Raw genomic sequence first — 17,891 nt, 5'->3', positions numbered from 1 at the left:
CAACTTTCCGTTCGATGTTGACGTGTTGTCTTCCGTACCAAATACAAGATTTTTGCTTTGTTGCACAGCAACCTCCCCCCCCCATCTGCAGCAGCTGATCCTCTTCTCTTTCAAAACTCTTTTCAAAATGTTTAAGACCTGGGTTAAACAGGATTCATCGGATTTGCGGACAGCAGTGCAGGAGAGAGCAGCCTTGTGCAATCGTGGCTCTGGGTGGCCACCTGGATCACTGCTGACAAAATATTTAGTTTTGGTTTTTCCCGGTCAACTTCAGCAAGCTCAGTGATGGTATCGACACTCCGCTTGTCCCTTCCGCCACCTGGGATGGACTAGTCCCTTTCACAAGATGTGGTGATTTTGTGGGGTGCATCAAACTGCACACCTGCAGCAAATTGTGGGTTGCATGGTTGTACCAAAACTATCCCCGCCCTTGGCAGACATGTCCAAATAACGAATGTTTACGAGTGTAATGGTAAAAATAACACTACACGGTGACAGTGGCGTGCGCCGTTGCACTTACATTTGAATTACCTCCGAACAACATTATTCTTTCCATTTCTCAAATGCAAAACATCTAGTATTTGTTTTATACGAAATAATACAACGCCTCAATCCATCTTGAAAATTCCCCGCACCACCTGAATAAGAACGGGGGAAAAATCGATGCCCAGATCGATGCCTGCATCTCCCAGTTTACATTTTCTTGCGGCTCTGGCTAACTGCAATAACACTATGACATCGTCATAGCCATGTCTGCAAATGCAGCCAGGAATGGTATTTTTACGTACTCTCCCAAAAACTGATACTTTATCTCGCAAACCCCCTCAGAAAACCGAGGAGAAACATGGCACCAGTCCCCACTGTCTGTAAGGGTGTACAAATGTATTTCCATCTTGCAGAGAAATATCAAACGGAAAATAAATATGGTCCGAGATGATGTTATAGCTAATGCAATGAAGACACGTTTTCTCATGAAAAATGACTGAAAGTCACCCCACAATCAATGAAACTACCGACAACAAAACCACAATGCACAATGGTCCACTTATTTAGGCTGTCAGTTCCAGACAGTATTTAATAACCAGTCTGCTAGCGTTATTTACACATTTCAAATGGTACAGTGGATGAAAATGCATTTAAAACGATAAAAATAGCATGAGAATCTTCCTTTTCTATTTGTTAGTTTTGTTTACACTTGACAAACAAAACTTTTCACATGCCATCCCTGGATCAATTCACCGATACTGTAATTAATTATCTATTTTTTCCTTCAAAATGTAGGTATTCATTGTTCTGATTCAGTGGGATCTGAGCAATGTCTGCCTTTGAAGGCTGCAGCCAAAGTCAAACACGAGAATTCATTTGGGTAATAAATATCACAAATTGATCAATTATTGATGTCATATAACTCATACTCATTTCTGTGAAGCAATTGGCTTCAAGGATTAAGCCATCTCACATCTATCGAACATAAAAACACTGTCAATGGGCATATATCTACATGCCCCCCCCCCAAAATACTTTCAAATACTCAGTACCCTAATGCCACGAGCAAACTAAAAACTTAGCCGTATAAACGGCTATTGGTCTTCAATAACACTGCAAAACCTGTACATGTACTGTTAAACTGGATTCATTAACACCATTGGTAGCCACATAGAACATTGGACTGGTATTTTTCAACAGATATTCTAAAGGTGTTAAGTTTACACCATGGTTTTGGCAATTTAGGAGCATGACGCTGGGTGATTCATTCTATACCTCACAGCTAGGAGCACAGCCGAGACCATAGGGCAAATTGGTCTCACATGAGCAGCATGATGCCAAAGCCAGGACCATAGCCACATCCATGGGCTAAATTGGTCTTCCATGATGAGCACCATGATGCTAGATGATTCATTCTGCATGTAGATCTCAAAGCCAGGACCATAGCCACATCCATGGGCTAAATCAGTCTTCCATGATGAGCACCATGATGCCAAAGCCAGGACCATAGCCACATCCATGGGCTAAATCAGTCTTCCATGATGAGCACCATGATGGTAGACTGTGAGCACAGCCAACACTAACAGCTATGGTCTTAGCAGCATGACGCTTGATGGTTCATTCTAGACGTTATTTTCCCCACTTGGGGAAAGTTTGATCAAAAAGTTCTCAACCTCTACTAGTTAGCCACAGCTTGACCACAATACATGATATGCAGTTGGAATAGAATACTTGCCTACTCCGGGAGAGACCTACGGAAGTATATCACGTCCCTAGTGAGCCTAAACTTTAATGAGAATTTACTGTCATTTGACTGAGGATATTTACTCTGGTACAAAGGCACATAGGACATCATAAACCAATTGCTATGTCATTGATTCCTGATTCAATAATCAATGATCCTTAAGAAAACTAGCTCTTTGTTACAAAAGTATTCCCAACTGCCATGTTGCGTTTCGATTTCCTTTGTCAATCTGTGAACACTAGTAGAGTCTCGAGTTTCTTAGGCAAAGATCGCATGACAGAAATTTTGATTTCTAATGGGAAGTGAAGTTGGAAGTTTATGCCATGAAATGGCACAGCTTGAAACACATTTTAAGCTCATCAAAGTAAAGTGTCTTGCTTGGGGACACATGATTTGCATCTGGTACCCCAACTTCTAATACAAGCAACCAACTGATGCCAAGGAATTGCCCAAATGTCAGTTTCCTCTCTGGCTTTGGATTTATTCTGGAGTTACATGAAATCTGATCCTCTCGCTCAAAAATCTCAAATTTCTTCCAGCTTTGCATGTTTCCAACAGGAGAGAAACTGTGCAAAGAATGAATCTGGAGGGTAGGGCAAAGCCACGCCGGAGACAATGCCTAGATTTGGAAGACATGGCCTAATCAGACAGCATGCCCTCTGGCTATGGAATCTCTGATCTGCCTGTCCAGCTCGCTGATGATCCGATCCTGGTGGGTGTACACCCCGGTTCTCAGCAGCGTGTCCCGCTCCTCAATGAGCCTAGCTACATGTGCCTCTACCCCTGCGTCCAAGGCCCCAGATCCAGGGGGTTTAGTATTCTCCTTGTGGTCTTGGGGTGGTGGTGGTGGTGCCTGCTGGTGCTGTGCTTTTTGCTCCTTGTCAAGCTCTTGCTGTTTCAATCTGATGAGAGACAAACTTTTCATGTCTAACTCTTGTAAGCAATACATAGGGCAGAATTTTTTCAGAGGTGTATATCGAGCTCAATATCACTGTCCAAACTAGACAACAACCTTTTGTGAAAAACTCGCCTCCCCAATGGTTGTTCTTGACACCTGTGCAATGTTTGACCTCTGATCTAATGTCCCTGTTCGTCAGCTACATACATGACGCCGAACTTTCTTTTAATTGTAAAAAGAAGACTGTGAATAACCCTGACCCCTTCACCAAGAAAAAAAAAGCCTTATGGCTGGTTCACACTTCACACGAACAAGTGGAGTAAATATGTCACAAAAAATTTGAAGCAAAGTTTATCTGGGTTGAGATGTGAACTTGCAAGTTCTGAGCATGAATGCCTTCACTGTGATGTCACAAATTTTTTTCCCTTTTATTTTCACCTGTTGAGCTCCCCCTTGATCTCATCCAGTTGCTGCCTCTCCGACTTTACCACCTCTTTCTCCTCAGCTGCCAGGTACCTCAGCCTCATGTGCTCCAGCTCCTGCTGTTCCCTCTTCAGCCGAGCCTTGGCCTCCGACTGCTCCCGTTGCTTGAGGCGGGCCAACTCCTTGAGGGCTCGCCCCCACTGTTGCTTGTAGTGCACCTTGGACTTGCTCACTGACTCCAGCTTCCTTTCAAGCTCAACCTGTGAAATTTCGTAAGTTAGTCAGGGCATCCTTTTGAAAGTAAGTGTGGGGACTCTATTCTTATAAGGAAAAAAAGGTGATAAGAACACAGACTATTTAAAGTTGACCTTTAATTGATTACTTATTAAACACAATTTCCTTGTTTCAGTATATTTCTTTTTTTTTTTAAAGCAAATATCCAACTCAGATTTACAAACATTTGCTTATGTTAAATAAATGTTTTAAAGTTTGAAAAAGACCAAAATTTTCTTTTAAAGTCGTAATTACTATGAAAGAAATCAATGCCAAAGTCAAACAACCAACTGAAGCCTTGAGTTAAATGATCAATTACTTCTTGTGGCTCGTTCACAGCTCATTTTTGGCTTGGAAGTATGAATTTGGTGAGCAATCTTTTCTGCTATGAAACTGGCTGAGTGGTCTGTCAGCCACAAGGGACAAACTGTCCTCTGTTCTATTCACAGGGCATACAGGAATTTCGATAACTAAACTCCACAACAAAAAAGGGCCAAACAACCTTCTCCAGTTGGAGCAGACTGAGATCGGACTGGAGTCGGACCTCCGGCTTGGTCGCCAGCTGGTCCTTGAAGGACTGGAACTCTCGGTCTTTCTCCTGCAGCTGGGCTTGGGCCTGACCCAGGAGCTGGGACAGGTGTTGCTTCTCCTCCTCAAGCAGCCGGACCTTGGACCTGATAGGAAACAGAGAGAGAGATAATAATAATAATGGAGATTCGTAAAGTGCACGTATCCACGTAATGAAAGGCGCTCAAGGCGCTAGATACACAGAAAAATAACAACAAATGTATATTAAATATGCAGTAAAAAATGCACATACTGAACATATACTAGAATTAGTCTGACATAAAGAAAAATGAATGAAACACTAATTAAATGCCTGAGCCATGAGATGGGTCTTCAGGGATGTCTTGAATGAATGAATGGAGTCAGAACTTCGAATGTGTTTAACGGTAGTTGGTTCCATAGGCGAGGAGCTGCTACTGAAAATGATTTATCCCCCCCCCATGAGCTATGTAACCTGGGTTCTGAAAGTAGATATTTGTGACATGATCGAAGCATGCGAGATTGTCTGTAAGGTGTGAGGAGATCCATGATGTAAAAAGGGGCTTTGCCATTGAGAGCCTTATAGACAATTAATAGAAGCTGGTAGATTATCCTTGTAGATTAGAGATGGGCAGGAGGGTTGAATTACAAGGTGTCATCGTCCCTTTCAGACATATGACCCAACCCCGTAGCAATTTCAGGAGGCCATCTTGGTTAAAAAAACAGAAGAAGAACAAAACAGGAAAACGAGTACAGCCTGCAATATCATCACAGCAGAAAGAGTGCTATTTATCACATTCGTTCTACATCAGTAATGATCAATATTTCTTTATTTACCAGTCATTAGATAATCGTCATGACATTAGGATGGACTTCCACCCAAATCATTATAGGAAAGAGAAACTACCATCATGAGGTAAATTGTCCTTCCATAATCTCAAACTTGTATTCCCTAAAATCTGAGAAAGGTTTTGTTTTCAACGAAGCACCAGCCTTTCTTCCACCCATTTCTAACAGCAATGGGCAACAATGGATGAGCAAGAGATGCTGGGAATTGCTAACATTTTTTCAGTTGTCAATAGTGGAGGAAATCTGTCATTGTTTTGGAAAATTATACCATTGTTTGTGGCATTCAGCGCGAGTGGATTACCATCGAGGATAAAAGCGCTAAAGTGATGAGCGTTACAATACCGCTGCATGCTAATCTGGCCCCTATTGAAAATACGCCAGCAATGCACTGTGTCAGTTTCGCGAACAAAAGAAACTTATGTAACGCCGCACAATCTGGGCTCTTTTTACCAGGTGGCAAGCCTGGCTGCAATACTTGGGCATCAATAGATGTTAGATTAGAGTAGCCACCAGACAGTCATTCGTGTGGGTGTGGTTATGATTTTTTGAAGAATTTTGAAAACGGGAAATTTTGAAAATGCCCGGTTTTACATCATGCAACCTCAAATTAAACCAGGCAGCAAGTGGTTAATGGTCTTAACTCGGGGGACGAAAATGAAACCTGATGCATAAGACAGAAATGAAGCCAAGATTTAGATCCTTGGACTCCCAGTATTTGGTGTGAGAACTCCACCCACTTTTCAATCTCCATCTGGGCGATGTGGTCCTCCTTCATGCGGCGGGACACCTCCCTCATCTCTGTCATCTGCCTCTCTTGCTCCCGCTGCAGGTCGCCACGAAGACGCATCACCTCTGCCTCGTTGGCTGCCAGCTGGCGTTCTCGCTTCTCGATGTCGGTGAGGGCAGTGCGCAGCTGACCCTCTAGGTGAGAGTGCTCCTTCAGCTGTTTTATAGACAGGAAAAAACAGAAAGGAATTACATCTCTCACTTGGGTAATACCTTCTGGGACCACAATTGCTTTGTTTGCCAACTACAGGAGCGCACACTGATTCAGAGGCATGGCCTGGTTACAGTTTGTTTCATGCGGATCTGGTTCACAATCAGTGATCTGTCATTGGTTCACTGACACCGGAACCGGCCTAATGCATAATGCAAACCAGCTTTGGGATCACCAATCGAGATCCAGATCTCTGTGAAACAAATAGGCCCCTTATCATAGACTAAGAGGTTGGAATCCAGCAGCCACTTATATGCTGTGACCTCAGGGTAAGTCACTTTACCCCTACTTGCCACTCTCGATCCGCGAGTATAAATGGGTACCTGTGAGACAAAGCCTGTGATTAGCCTGTATTTGCATTTATGTTGGCTGCATCAGACTGTATTTTGCCCAAGGAGCGAAGGTATTTTCTTTTTTAGGGATGTTACCTTTTTCTCAATGAGTGTCTCCCTCTCCCTATCCTTTCTCTTCCACTCCTCGGTCAAGGATTTCAGGTGCTGGAGTTCCTTCTCCTGGAGCTAAGACAGGATGAGACATTGTCTGCTTAAAGATCAATCCAACTCCAATCAGATTTTGTGAAAAAATATTAACCAACTATGAATATTTAAAAGCAGCTTTTTATGATTTTGTTTGGTTTGTCTCGAGTGGTAAGAGTTTCTGCTACTGTGTAACTATGATTAAAAGCCAATTAAATGGTAAGATGAAAAGGAGATATTTGAAAAAAGTTGACAGTGCCGATAGCACAATAGAGCTTAATACTTGAGTTTCAGTAAGGGTGTCAGCAAAAATACATCCAGGGGCCCTTAGCTCTGACGTCAACATTAATCATCATTTCTACACTAGATGTAATTATTGTTGGCGACACTTTTAGGGGAAGTTTTTAATATTAACAGAGGTATATTTGAACTGTGGTGAAAAGGGAAGGCATGCCTGTAAATCATCTCAAAGGGGGATTTGAAAGACAAATCACTGGATGCGGGGATGATGAAGACCATGACGATTTTTACCTGGTTCTCAAATTCCCGTACTTGCTGTTCCTTCCACATCTCCAGCTCCAGGGCTGCCTTGTACTCAGCTGTCTGCCTGGGGTCGGAGGGAGGGGCCTGCTGAGCTGGGGGCGGAGGATGGGCAGGAGGAGGAGGCGGAGGAAGGCCGTGGCGGGGCTGGGGGGCTGGGGCTGCAGAGCTGCTTGACGTCAACTGCAAGTGACGACGGAGAGAAGCGACCGTGGTTGAAACTGAAACCATTCTGAAGTAGCAATGGGCTCAAGAGCTCAGCTAAGACATTAGAGAGGTTGAGGTTTCTTGAAACGGGGAAGAGAGAAGCACAGGTGGAAATTTCGTGATGTCAGAATCAGTGCCCTTTACTTGTCGCATCGAATTGATTGGCAACACAATGAACAACAAGTGATACACACATATGCGCAGAACTTCACAAAGAAAGCCAACATTAACCAGCTGAAGACGGTATTATTCCACAACGTGGCACGCGACCGCTTGACGGCTGTGCATTTGTTCAACCTCCACAGACTATTACAAGTCTCTATGTGTGGATACAAACACAGTGGGAATTACTCAAGCACGGGGACAATTACACATGTCATTTGTAACCGCCCACAGCATTACTTTGCAATGAAAATTCCTGCATGTAAACACGTCATGTGCTGTGACGTGGATAAGTCTAGTCTATGATAAGGGGCCCGACCCAGTTTTTCTTGCTGTATAGAGAGCCAAAAATGACATCATTCGATGAAGGAGGTATAGTGCAAACCGATGGAGTATGCGCGCGAGTTGGTATGCGCGTGTGTTGGTATGCGCTGGTTTTACACATATAATTATGCATGTGACGTATTGACTTTGGTTCTCTGTAATATCACATGTTGCAAATGGATCTAACACATGTATAGTGACAAAGACAGAGACAGTTTGAATACAGATATCAGGCCTGCAACTTGGACTTTGATAAAAAATGAGGAAATTCCAATCTTTACAAGCCTTTATATAATGCCTTTCAATTTTCAGTGGCATGAATGCGAAGTGAAAAATGAGGAAATCAGCTCTTCCAAGGAAAAGTTGCATGCCTGTGATATGAAATACCACATGAAGTCAGACCTCTGATCCCAAGATGACCTGCTGGGCCCTGATTGGTCCATAGTCCTCCAATCCCAACACCACATACATCTCAGCCAACCTATTAGGCTTGCCGTCGGAGGTGGTCTCGGCCGTCACCCTCTCGCTGTGTATTTGCCTTGTGCCTTCTGCCCCTCCTGAGTGTGGACTCTGAGTCAGTAAATAAACATATTTCACATTTTTTTTTCCAATGCTGTGTCATTTACTTAAACTCCCCAGGTATCTTCGCCGAGATTCTTGCTAACTCCAGAAAGATCCAATTCAAAATATAATTATGGACAGGAAACATACACAAACACAATGAGTAAGCACCGTCTGCAGTCCCTGAATACAGTATCTACACATGATAACAGTTTAAGTCTTAACAAGCACCCAGTCCAACGCTGTCCACAAATAAGGCTTTCAAACTGTGGACCCATACAGCCTTCAGAGAAACACAACACAAGGAACAAGACATGAACAGCTCAGTATTGAAGTATCTCTGCAAAGGTCAACCTCAACTTGGCTTTCCATCTGTCATACAGATCTGATGGGTATGCGTGAACTTACAGCTATTCTGGCTTTCTCGGCCCCAAGCACCCCACTGAGTGGGACTCTGGCTACACCAAGCAGCTGGTCTTTCATCATCTTGTCCCTGTGCCAAACTTCTACCAGCAACGGCACCCTAAAAGAAGACAGGAAACACAAATATTGAACTTTAAAACCGAGATAATAATTGGAGAGTCTGGAATGCACGTCTCATTTTCAAAACATACTGTATATATTTTGTATATGAACTTACATACCGTATCAACATAAAAACTTCCATTCATGTACACGATTAAAATAAATCTGAATATTTGACAGAGCCTTGACAAGCAACTCGTCAGCACTGACCAAAAACTGTCAGTCTGAGCCTAGGGTTTTTGTTCCTAGCCACCAACCTGAGCAGCGTCTCCTGGAGCTGCTGGGCAGTGGCAGCCAGGTTGAAAGAGCAGTAGGAGTGGGGCAGCAGGACCTCGGTGTGGCGCCCCACCTCGATGGGTGGGTGGGTCATGATGGGGGAGACACTCCCGAAAAATGGGTACAGGTATCTGAGGGAACATTGGCAGGGAGTGATTTGAGAGTGCGGTACCCAATTATTTCAGGTGGCGTAGGTCGCGCTGAACCAATTGGAAATGGAAGAGGGGACTGATCCTGTTCAGGCTTATCTTTGCTCAAAAAGGTTTACACGAGAAATCTATAACTTTGCTTTTTGGAGGGGAAATGAAGGACTTGTTTTGCTGTGGGAGAGCTTTGAGACTGAAATGAAACAGCAGATGTACAAGCTGTGAATATCCTCATCCAACATTTTCATTATAATTAAACGTTGTGCAGCTGAGCAACGTTTTGTTAAATAGATCTTTAGTACAAAGCACAGCCTAGCTACAAATTTTGTCGTAGGTGTATGTAGAAAATGGGATTTTCTATGAGAGACAGGAATAATGAACATGATAAAACCAATTAAGTTATTTGAAACATTACAAGTCACAATTAAAAAAATGAGAAAGAAAAATTAAAAAATAGTGAAACAGAATAGACAGAATGGAAGAGGGCAAAGTTTTTACCGATGAAATAGCAGAACAATGTACATGTGAAAACAGATCAGATTAAACATGAAACCTGTACAAACCTTAAATAAATATTCAAATTTGTAGCTGTTTCAACATTCTTAATACTGCGAAGGTCAATGGATATGGAGAAGTGGTGTGCAGGGGCATCTACCATAACATGGGGCTGGCTGGTGGAGACAGAGGCGTCATCTCTCACTGGTTGGGTTGTGGGATGCTTAGTAGATTGTGTTGTGGGTTGTGGCTCCCTGTGTGGATCTGTTCTGACTTCTGGTTGCCTGGATCCAACTGGAAGAAAATACATGTCAAATTGAATGAAATCTTTAGCTCAAAAACCCGTTTTGCTGAAATAAGTAAAAAAATTTTAAAACAAGGTTCATGTGAACTTGAATAGCATATATAAGACTTAAAGGTTTTCATGGTGAAAGAAACTAGATCTATAGTAAAGATTGCGGTAACACCATGTATTTATCTCTTCTTTGAGTATGTGTGGTTCTGAGAAGAACCGGGGAATAACTCGACGTTTCGAACAGTGAATAGCATAGTCACTTGATTATCACATCACATCACCAGCATCACCACTACCTCCAACATTATCAACACCACCATGTTCACCACCTTCATTGTTATGGTCACCACTCTCAACAAAATTACCACCACTTTCACCACACAAGCAGCCATTACCATCACCACCTTCACCACTGACACCATCAATACCACCATCAACACCACTAAATTCACCGCTATCATCACCATCTCCAACACCACAATCATCGTCATCACTTCCATCAACAACACCATTAATTCCATGACTACCAGCACCACCGCAGTCACCACTTTCACCATCATCACCACCATCATTATTGTCGTCATCACCACTGCTGTTAATATCATCACAACCATTATCATCACTAAGTCATCAATAAAACCTTTTTTGTCAGCTCTCTTGATCTCCTCCTCAGGGATGCTGGCAGCATCTGCGTCCGTCCTGCTGGTGTCGGTGGGCTCAGTGTAGCTGTCCTCCTGGCTGCCAGCCGCTGGTGAGTTTAGGCACTTGGGCCCCTCTTCAGCGGGCTTGCCCTGCCCCTCAACGACAGGCTTGGGAGGGGTGACAGTAGGGGGTGTACGGGGAGGTATCCTGGATGGAGCTGATGTTGGTTGAGAGGACGGCACCTGAATTAGAACAAGACAGAACAGATATGCCACTTTTAGGAGCAGCACGATGAAAAGAGCTCAAAGAAAACGTAGCTGTAGCCTTTTCAAACTGCCTTGGATACCACCATGGGTTCAAGTACACAAAATGTTGAAGAAGTGTCATTCAACATGGCAAGTGCAAAGTACCAAAATTCATTTACTGACAGTTCTCCATGGTCATTGATCCCTGCAGTAAAAGCCATCTCTCTCCAGGTTCAGATAAAAACAGCAGTTTAAGACAGTCTGTGTCTTTGCACTTTTTGTTTGCTCAAATCATAATTAATGTTAAATATTCAGGTGAAAAGGCCAAGATGGTGGAATCAGTAAGAGAGACAGAGAGAGCAAGACTAACAAATGCAGCTGTTAGTGCTTTGAAGGTTACCATTGCATATAATATTTCTTTGGGCTTTAACATCTCCCTAATGCAAAAATACATCTTGAAAATAGTTCGCGGTACCCGCTGCTTCACCTGACTTGGACTGGCCAGCCGACCCCGGCAAGCTCGGTGGTCGAGTGGTTAAGATGTCTGCACTAGTAAGCAGGAGGTCGTGGGTTCGAGTCCCACCCGAGTAAGCTTGTGACTTTTTTCGCAAGCTCTCAGACAATCACTGAGCACACAGTGTTTATTAATATATACGTTGGGTAAGGGCAAAACCCGTTACATAAATTAACATCTCCCCAATGCAAAAATACATCTTGAGAATTTTTTAGGGCTTTTCAAATAGCCAATATGTTTACAATAATTAATTTAAAAAAAATAACAAGTCATTGTGTTAGTCCTTAACAACCTGAATGGAAAAGAAGTACTGTATTGAGGGCTCTTCCAGTATGTTTCAAACACATGTAATAAATTTTATTCTTAATTTACGTCTCGATAATCATGTTTTCTGTCCAAAAGAAGGACCTGTCATGCTGACAGTTGACCAGAGAAGGTATAAATGTAACCACTATTTTTTGCACATCAGCGACAGCACAGAATGATCAGGGCTTGCCAATACCTTGTGAGAAAAGCACTCAAAGCCTTCTGCTGTAGGACTCGACAACCTTGTTTCATTGTTAACATCAACTTGTTGTGAGTTAATGTTACGACGGTGTCAAGTCCTTGACGGAAATGTGCATCTCAAGGTGTCTCTTTCATGAACTTGACAATCTTACCTCTGGCTGCAGTGGTATCTCCTCCCTCCTCAAAGCGACAGACACTCCGACGCAGGCAGTGCTACCCTCCGTAGACGCCGCTGGCAACTGGGATCGTGGGGGAGGCGTGAGACGGAAGGACCCCTGCAGGACGAGCGGCTGCCTGTTGATGGCGTCGCTGTGGGACTGCAGCAGGGAGTTCCAGGGGACCAGAGTGCTGCCAAGGGACTGCTCACCGCAGCACAGATGCACCTGCGAGTGATTGGATTACTGTTAAATCACAAGTAGAAAATATATGAAAGAAATGCATGCAAAGACATAACAATATGGGTGTTTTGCCCTGCATCAATGTGTATTTGAAACACTTTACATATACTTGTATACTCAGTTGTTTGTGGTAGGCCTTGGCCTGAAGCGTTTTTTAAACTAATCCGCCGTGCAACTTTTTTTTACTAGAACTGGTATGCCAGTCCAGTGCTAAAGTCGAGGCCTGACAGATACTTTTGTAAAACATACACAAGCTTACTCAGGGGGATTTGAAGCTAAGGTCTCCTGCTTACTAGTGCAGATGTTTTAGTACTAGACCACCAAGATTGCTGGGGTTAGCTGGCTGGTTTGAGTCAGGCGAGCAGTGGGTTCCCCGCTAAACATTTTAATTCAATCCAAAAATGACATCTTCTAAAACATTTGGAGGTTTGTTTTTATTTCTACATTACCAACAATATGAATAACATAAAGAAATTATAGGTCTGTGGGAACCGTTTTTTTATGAGTCAGCTAGATCATCTCCAATGTTGACAAATTCATAAGTAAACTTGTTTTTAATTGTCTGACATGGAATACTCAGGTTAAAGAAATCATCTACTGCAGAGAGTTGATTCCTAAAAACAAAATGAGAACATGATTCCAATTCTGAATTCAGAATAAATCCATCCAATTCTGATACGCAGTTTCCCCAAGCCTGCTAGGCTGGCTCCGTGTTGAACCAGTAATACAAAATAATATATTTGATGCCACGTCTTGTCTTGCTATGCCATGTCTTCAGACTTTCGAGAAGACACCAACCGTGAGCGCTGGTGCCTGAGCCAGCATCATCCTGAGCGCTGCCACGCTGCTGCGGAGTCGCACTGATGCCCTCTCAGCAGGAAAGCTGGCATTCAGGAGGTCGTGAAATGGCTCATTGGTGACGTCGTTGCCAAAGAGGGAGTAGTAAAAGTAAAAACCCTTGTCTCTGGATGGTAGAGGAATGTTGGAAGGCACCAGCTACCAATGACAAGAAGAAAAACAGGCTCATTGAAGTTGTTTTCCCCAATGTTGGGGCCTGAATGCAACCTTTTCAATTACTACTAGCTTTTTCTTGCCCTTTTTTGGGTTACAAAAACCCCTTTGCAATTTGGGAATTTTTATCCCTCTTTCACTTCTTGTATATTAGAAGTACCCTTTCCACTTGGTCATTTCCAAGGCTCATTTTTTTTCATTTGAAAGGAACAGATTACATGTCGTTTGTACTGCTTTTCAATAGGGCCATTTTGCTGATGTTTCCCTGAATACGGTATCCTTCTACATTATTTCCAGCGAATGAATAAATGATAACAATGAGGCATGATTATGATGAACTACTTGTAAGGTCGGACGTATTCTCTGCTGGAAATCTCACGAAACACCCTGGATGAAGTGTGAACCAAACAGACTTCAGTGAAATGATTTTGGGCAATGATTTTATCAAACACCACCGATGAATAAATATCGTAGTGTATAAAAGGAAATGAAATGAGTATCATGGAACTGTGAACTGATACCTGAGCTAGATTTGCAGCATAGCCAATGGTGACAGACAGCACAAAGCTCTCAGTGCATCGGTCGGCTGGACCGATTTGATAGAAGCCCTCTGTTTCGTTCAGCACGGGCTTGAGGGAACTGGGATCTATCTCAGCATCAGAGGTACCATCGTCTGGCATGCCTGTGATGTGAGAGGACAAGAAAAGGCCGGCTTGACCAAACAATGTAATGCTTTTAGAACACATGGAAGCCTCCTTATTTTATTCTGACTGGATCCCACAAAATGAGTCCTAAAGCCATTGTTTTCAGTAAATTTTTTTTCAGTTTGCCTGAGAAAGAACAAAGTGAGCTTTGGTGGATCAATTGGTTGGGCACCCTGGTGAGAAAAAGCCACTCTTTGGCTGGAAAATGTTGAAGGATTCTCTTAAGTTACCTCCTACAAGTTTGTTTTCTCGACTGTAAAATTAAAAGTGGTTCTGATGACTTCAGGAGTGCGATGTTGAGTGTGTTCATGCTACCTTTCTGTTCTTCCAGAGCCCAGATTATTCAAAATATATATCTTTGGTAGAGTTTGAAGGATTGGGGAAGGCAGAGCCCAAACACTGTTATGTTCACATAGGGCTTCACCCCCCCCCCCAAAAAAAACTGACAAGATAAAGGCTTCTGGCAGAAATGAATCAGGGGTTGGGGTTGGAGAAAAGTAAGAAGCAATGAATTTACAACTAAAGTTAAACTATAATCCTAACCCACCTGGGGCCTTCCTGGGAGGGGCAGCCTTGGCCCTGAAGCTATCGTCCTTGGCCTGTGTGTCCGCCTCCAAAGACACACCCACCCTCAGCTGAGGCTTGTGCCTATTGTACTTGGTGTTCAGCAGGGCATGCCACTTGCTTGTCTATATGACAGGAACATTGTTTATCTGGTATTATCCTCTGGGCCACCTCAAAGCAGGTTTGAGATGGGTATGTGAATGTGAGCATCTACATGTGCCAACTGCAGTAATGTAAACTGTTCACATGGGTAATTCCAGAAATTAGGTGTCCATTTTTGTGTGTGTGTCCCTGTCACATCTGATGTGATTTTGTAAGTTCGGAACACATTTTCTAATTTCCAAGAGTGGTGAGCAGATGCAAATTACCTGCCAAACAAACAGTAATAGTTTGAAAACAATCCCGGTGATATTTCCATGTCAAATAACAAAGGTCAGATGTAACAGGGACACAAAGGTGTCACACTTTTGGACCCCTAATTTCTGGAATTACTCATATATACTTATAATTGAGAACATGATTTGTGACCGATTGTTTACTTTATAAAAAAATTTCTCACTTGACAAAAAAACAAACTTACACACGCCTACATGTACCTTGTAATGGACCTTGTCCCAAGACTGGCATGGCTTTGGTTTCTAATGTTTGGCCATGCTTGGAAAACTGGCTTTCGGAAATCTAGCCACACAAATCACAGCCGCTTGGATCATTGGCTAAGACACATTGGCCAATAGTTTTATTGGTGGAAATACGGCTTTCTGGGCAAGGCATGATTCTAGCAACTTACCACGGGAACTTTGGCCGGCGAGGCTTCTTGGAAGATTGCTGTCCTGAGGTCCAGCATGACGTAGCCCACATTCTCCCGGGCGTTTGTGGTCGTGTCCAGGGCATAGCAGACCAGCTTGAGTGGGGTACGCTGCAAGCGGTGCTGGTGCAAGGCTTTCTTGTCCACCTGCTCGGAAAATAGAAATCACCACTGTCACAAAAAAGGAATTAAGAAGCTGACAGGATACAGTACAAATTGGTGCCCAGGGGCCCATGTCATTCTGAGCTGTTAAAAACTCACATTTGCTAAATAAAATTTTTTTTTTAGTAAGAACAGCGGCCAGTTACATGGTGCTGGTAAGCCTACAAACTTATCTAGAACAGGAAATATGCTTCGAAGAACCAGGTTTCAAGCTTAAAAATCCATACGAAGTACATGTACATGTATATTGCTTCTGACTGGTTTACAGCTGCTTTTTGGTATATTTGTGCATTGTGAAACTGGTAAGCAATTATGTCTGTTTTGCAAGTCTAAGTGACGTGTATTTTTACAAGTTGCTTCTATTAATTAAGCATTGTTTAACAAGTAAATGTGCTGTAAGTTGATATGTCGTTCAGGTTTGAATGCAATACTGTACATTTAAACAGGAGCTTTAGGATTATTTCATTAGCAATTCACTAAGTTTTGAAACTTGGAGAGATAAATATTCACATTTAAATTAAAGTAACATCTCAAAATTGACACACTAGAGATATTTTTTTTCATTATTTTCAAAAGGGGTTTGGGTAAGAATTTTGTTAATTTTGTTCCATTAGACAAACAGTAAGGATGTGTACAATGTAGACTTACACTGAGTGAAATGAAATTGAAATAAAGAGAAAACATTAACTTTTTGAAGGAGCTAAAACAAACATTTCTGTTTTAATTTAAATTTCCGGAGAGAATTCTATACACAAACATGTGCGCACTATGTTTTTTTAGCTTCAATGACAAATACAGCATCCAGTAAGCCATAAAAACATCTTAAAATGTACAAGTGATATCCAGGTATAGAATTCTTTCTGGTGTCTGGGGATTATAAATGAGAGAAATTCAAGTTTACCTCCCATGCCAACTCTGTGCATAGTTCAGGTGTTTCTGTGTGGGCCACTGGGTCGGTGGCCAGGAGCTCCCCATCAAAGCGAATCTCTATCAGTAACTGATGACGAGACCTTTTGGGAAATTTTCTCCCTGAAAGCAGATTTATGATAAAGGGAAGACACAAAAATCATATCAGTGGCATGAAGGAGTACGCATACTCATGGAACATCCGGCCTAGTGCACGGTTGAATGGATGACAATACAAATCACAATTTGTATTGTAACTGGACATTCCATGTGATTACGTATCCTTTCAGGTTCACCTTGGGTTTGACCATTGCATTATGGGAAGATTAGAGTAGCTTCAGTCCTTTTATGTGCAGGCCTTCGGTCATGCCACATCATGTGTAATCATACTCTGTATATAGTGTAAATAAACTAATCAGAATGTAGTACAGAGTCAAGAAGAATCCTCATTCTTCTCCCATCCGAACCTGGTAATGGTCAATCCAACCGTTACAGTATGCACTCAAATTTTCTACGAAATGGAACATTTTGTGGCAGGTGAACTTGAAGATTTGTAGAAAAGGTAGGTTTAGCAGTTAAGGCAAGCAAAAAGGATCCCAATGCCTATTTCTATTACCAGCTTGTGTCTGGGTGAGATTTGGAAGAAATCGGTGCTTGAAAACAGTGTTTTCGAAAAGTGTACACATCGATATTTCAAACTGGCAAGGGGATTCACAACTGCTTTTTTAGGGGTGACCTTCCGTGGAAAAAATATCTTAATCATGAACAATCATAAAATGGACTTTAATTTGATATATGTCTCAAACGCCTGAGAAACTTGTGTTTTCCCAATTTGTTTGAAGTTCATGTATTTTTCACAGTTGGCTATGACAGTTTATTTACTAGTAAAGCCTGCAGCCTTATGGCAGGCTTAAAAACAAAATAGCGCCCTCATCGCACTCATGCCTGTATGTACTGCACAACCCCTTTCAAGTATCATATCAAGCAATCCTGACTTTACGCCGGCGAGTAAAATTTTATCCCAATTTTTAGTGGAAGTAACGTTATTCTAGTGTTTACCTTCAAGAAGCGACACGACAACCAGAAACTTTTCCCTCGTCCCCATGGTACACTGACACCAGAGAGTGGTTTCTGTGTAAAATTTGTGTCAACGGAACCAAACTCGGCTTCCGGTAAGTTTGAAAACAGCCGCCATGTTTGTCAAGTGGCG

General features: G+C 42.5%; 2 protein-coding genes across 2 annotated transcripts in view; one reads left to right on the top strand and one right to left on the bottom strand.

Annotated features, from left to right (window-relative positions):
• Positions 1 to 1,042: 1,042 nt before the first annotated feature.
• Positions 1,043 to 17,879, bottom strand: cep120 (centrosomal protein 120). Its single transcript, XM_022238220.2, has 18 exons — positions 17,741 to 17,879; positions 16,677 to 16,804; positions 15,596 to 15,760; positions 14,792 to 14,933; positions 14,062 to 14,222; positions 13,328 to 13,525; positions 12,284 to 12,514; positions 10,864 to 11,107; positions 9,997 to 10,222; positions 9,269 to 9,418; positions 8,895 to 9,009; positions 8,328 to 8,495; positions 7,224 to 7,415; positions 6,645 to 6,734; positions 5,957 to 6,162; positions 4,327 to 4,498; positions 3,567 to 3,811; positions 1,043 to 3,132 (listed from the first exon to the last, which is right to left on the bottom strand). Exons 1-18 carry the CDS (start codon positions 17,784 to 17,786, stop codon positions 2,874 to 2,876), a joined length of 3,138 nt encoding a protein of 1,045 aa, XP_022093912.2. The 5' UTR covers positions 17,787 to 17,879; the 3' UTR covers positions 1,043 to 2,873.
• The window catches only part of LOC110981061 (casein kinase I-like), a 67,844-nt gene continuing 67,597 nt past the window's right edge, over positions 17,645 to 17,891 (top strand). Inside the window, exon 1 of the mRNA XM_022238261.2 lies at positions 17,645 to 17,853. The gene's annotated coding sequence lies outside the window, so the exon portion shown is untranslated. The remainder of the gene's footprint in view (positions 17,854 to 17,891) is intronic.

This window comes from Acanthaster planci, linkage group LG05 (assembly GCF_054643075.1).
Source record: "Acanthaster planci isolate LZ-2023a linkage group LG05, COTS_SCS, whole genome shotgun sequence".
Taxonomy (NCBI): Eukaryota; Metazoa; Echinodermata; class Asteroidea; order Valvatida; family Acanthasteridae; genus Acanthaster; species Acanthaster planci.
This window is presented reverse-complemented; position numbering and strand designations above follow the sequence as displayed.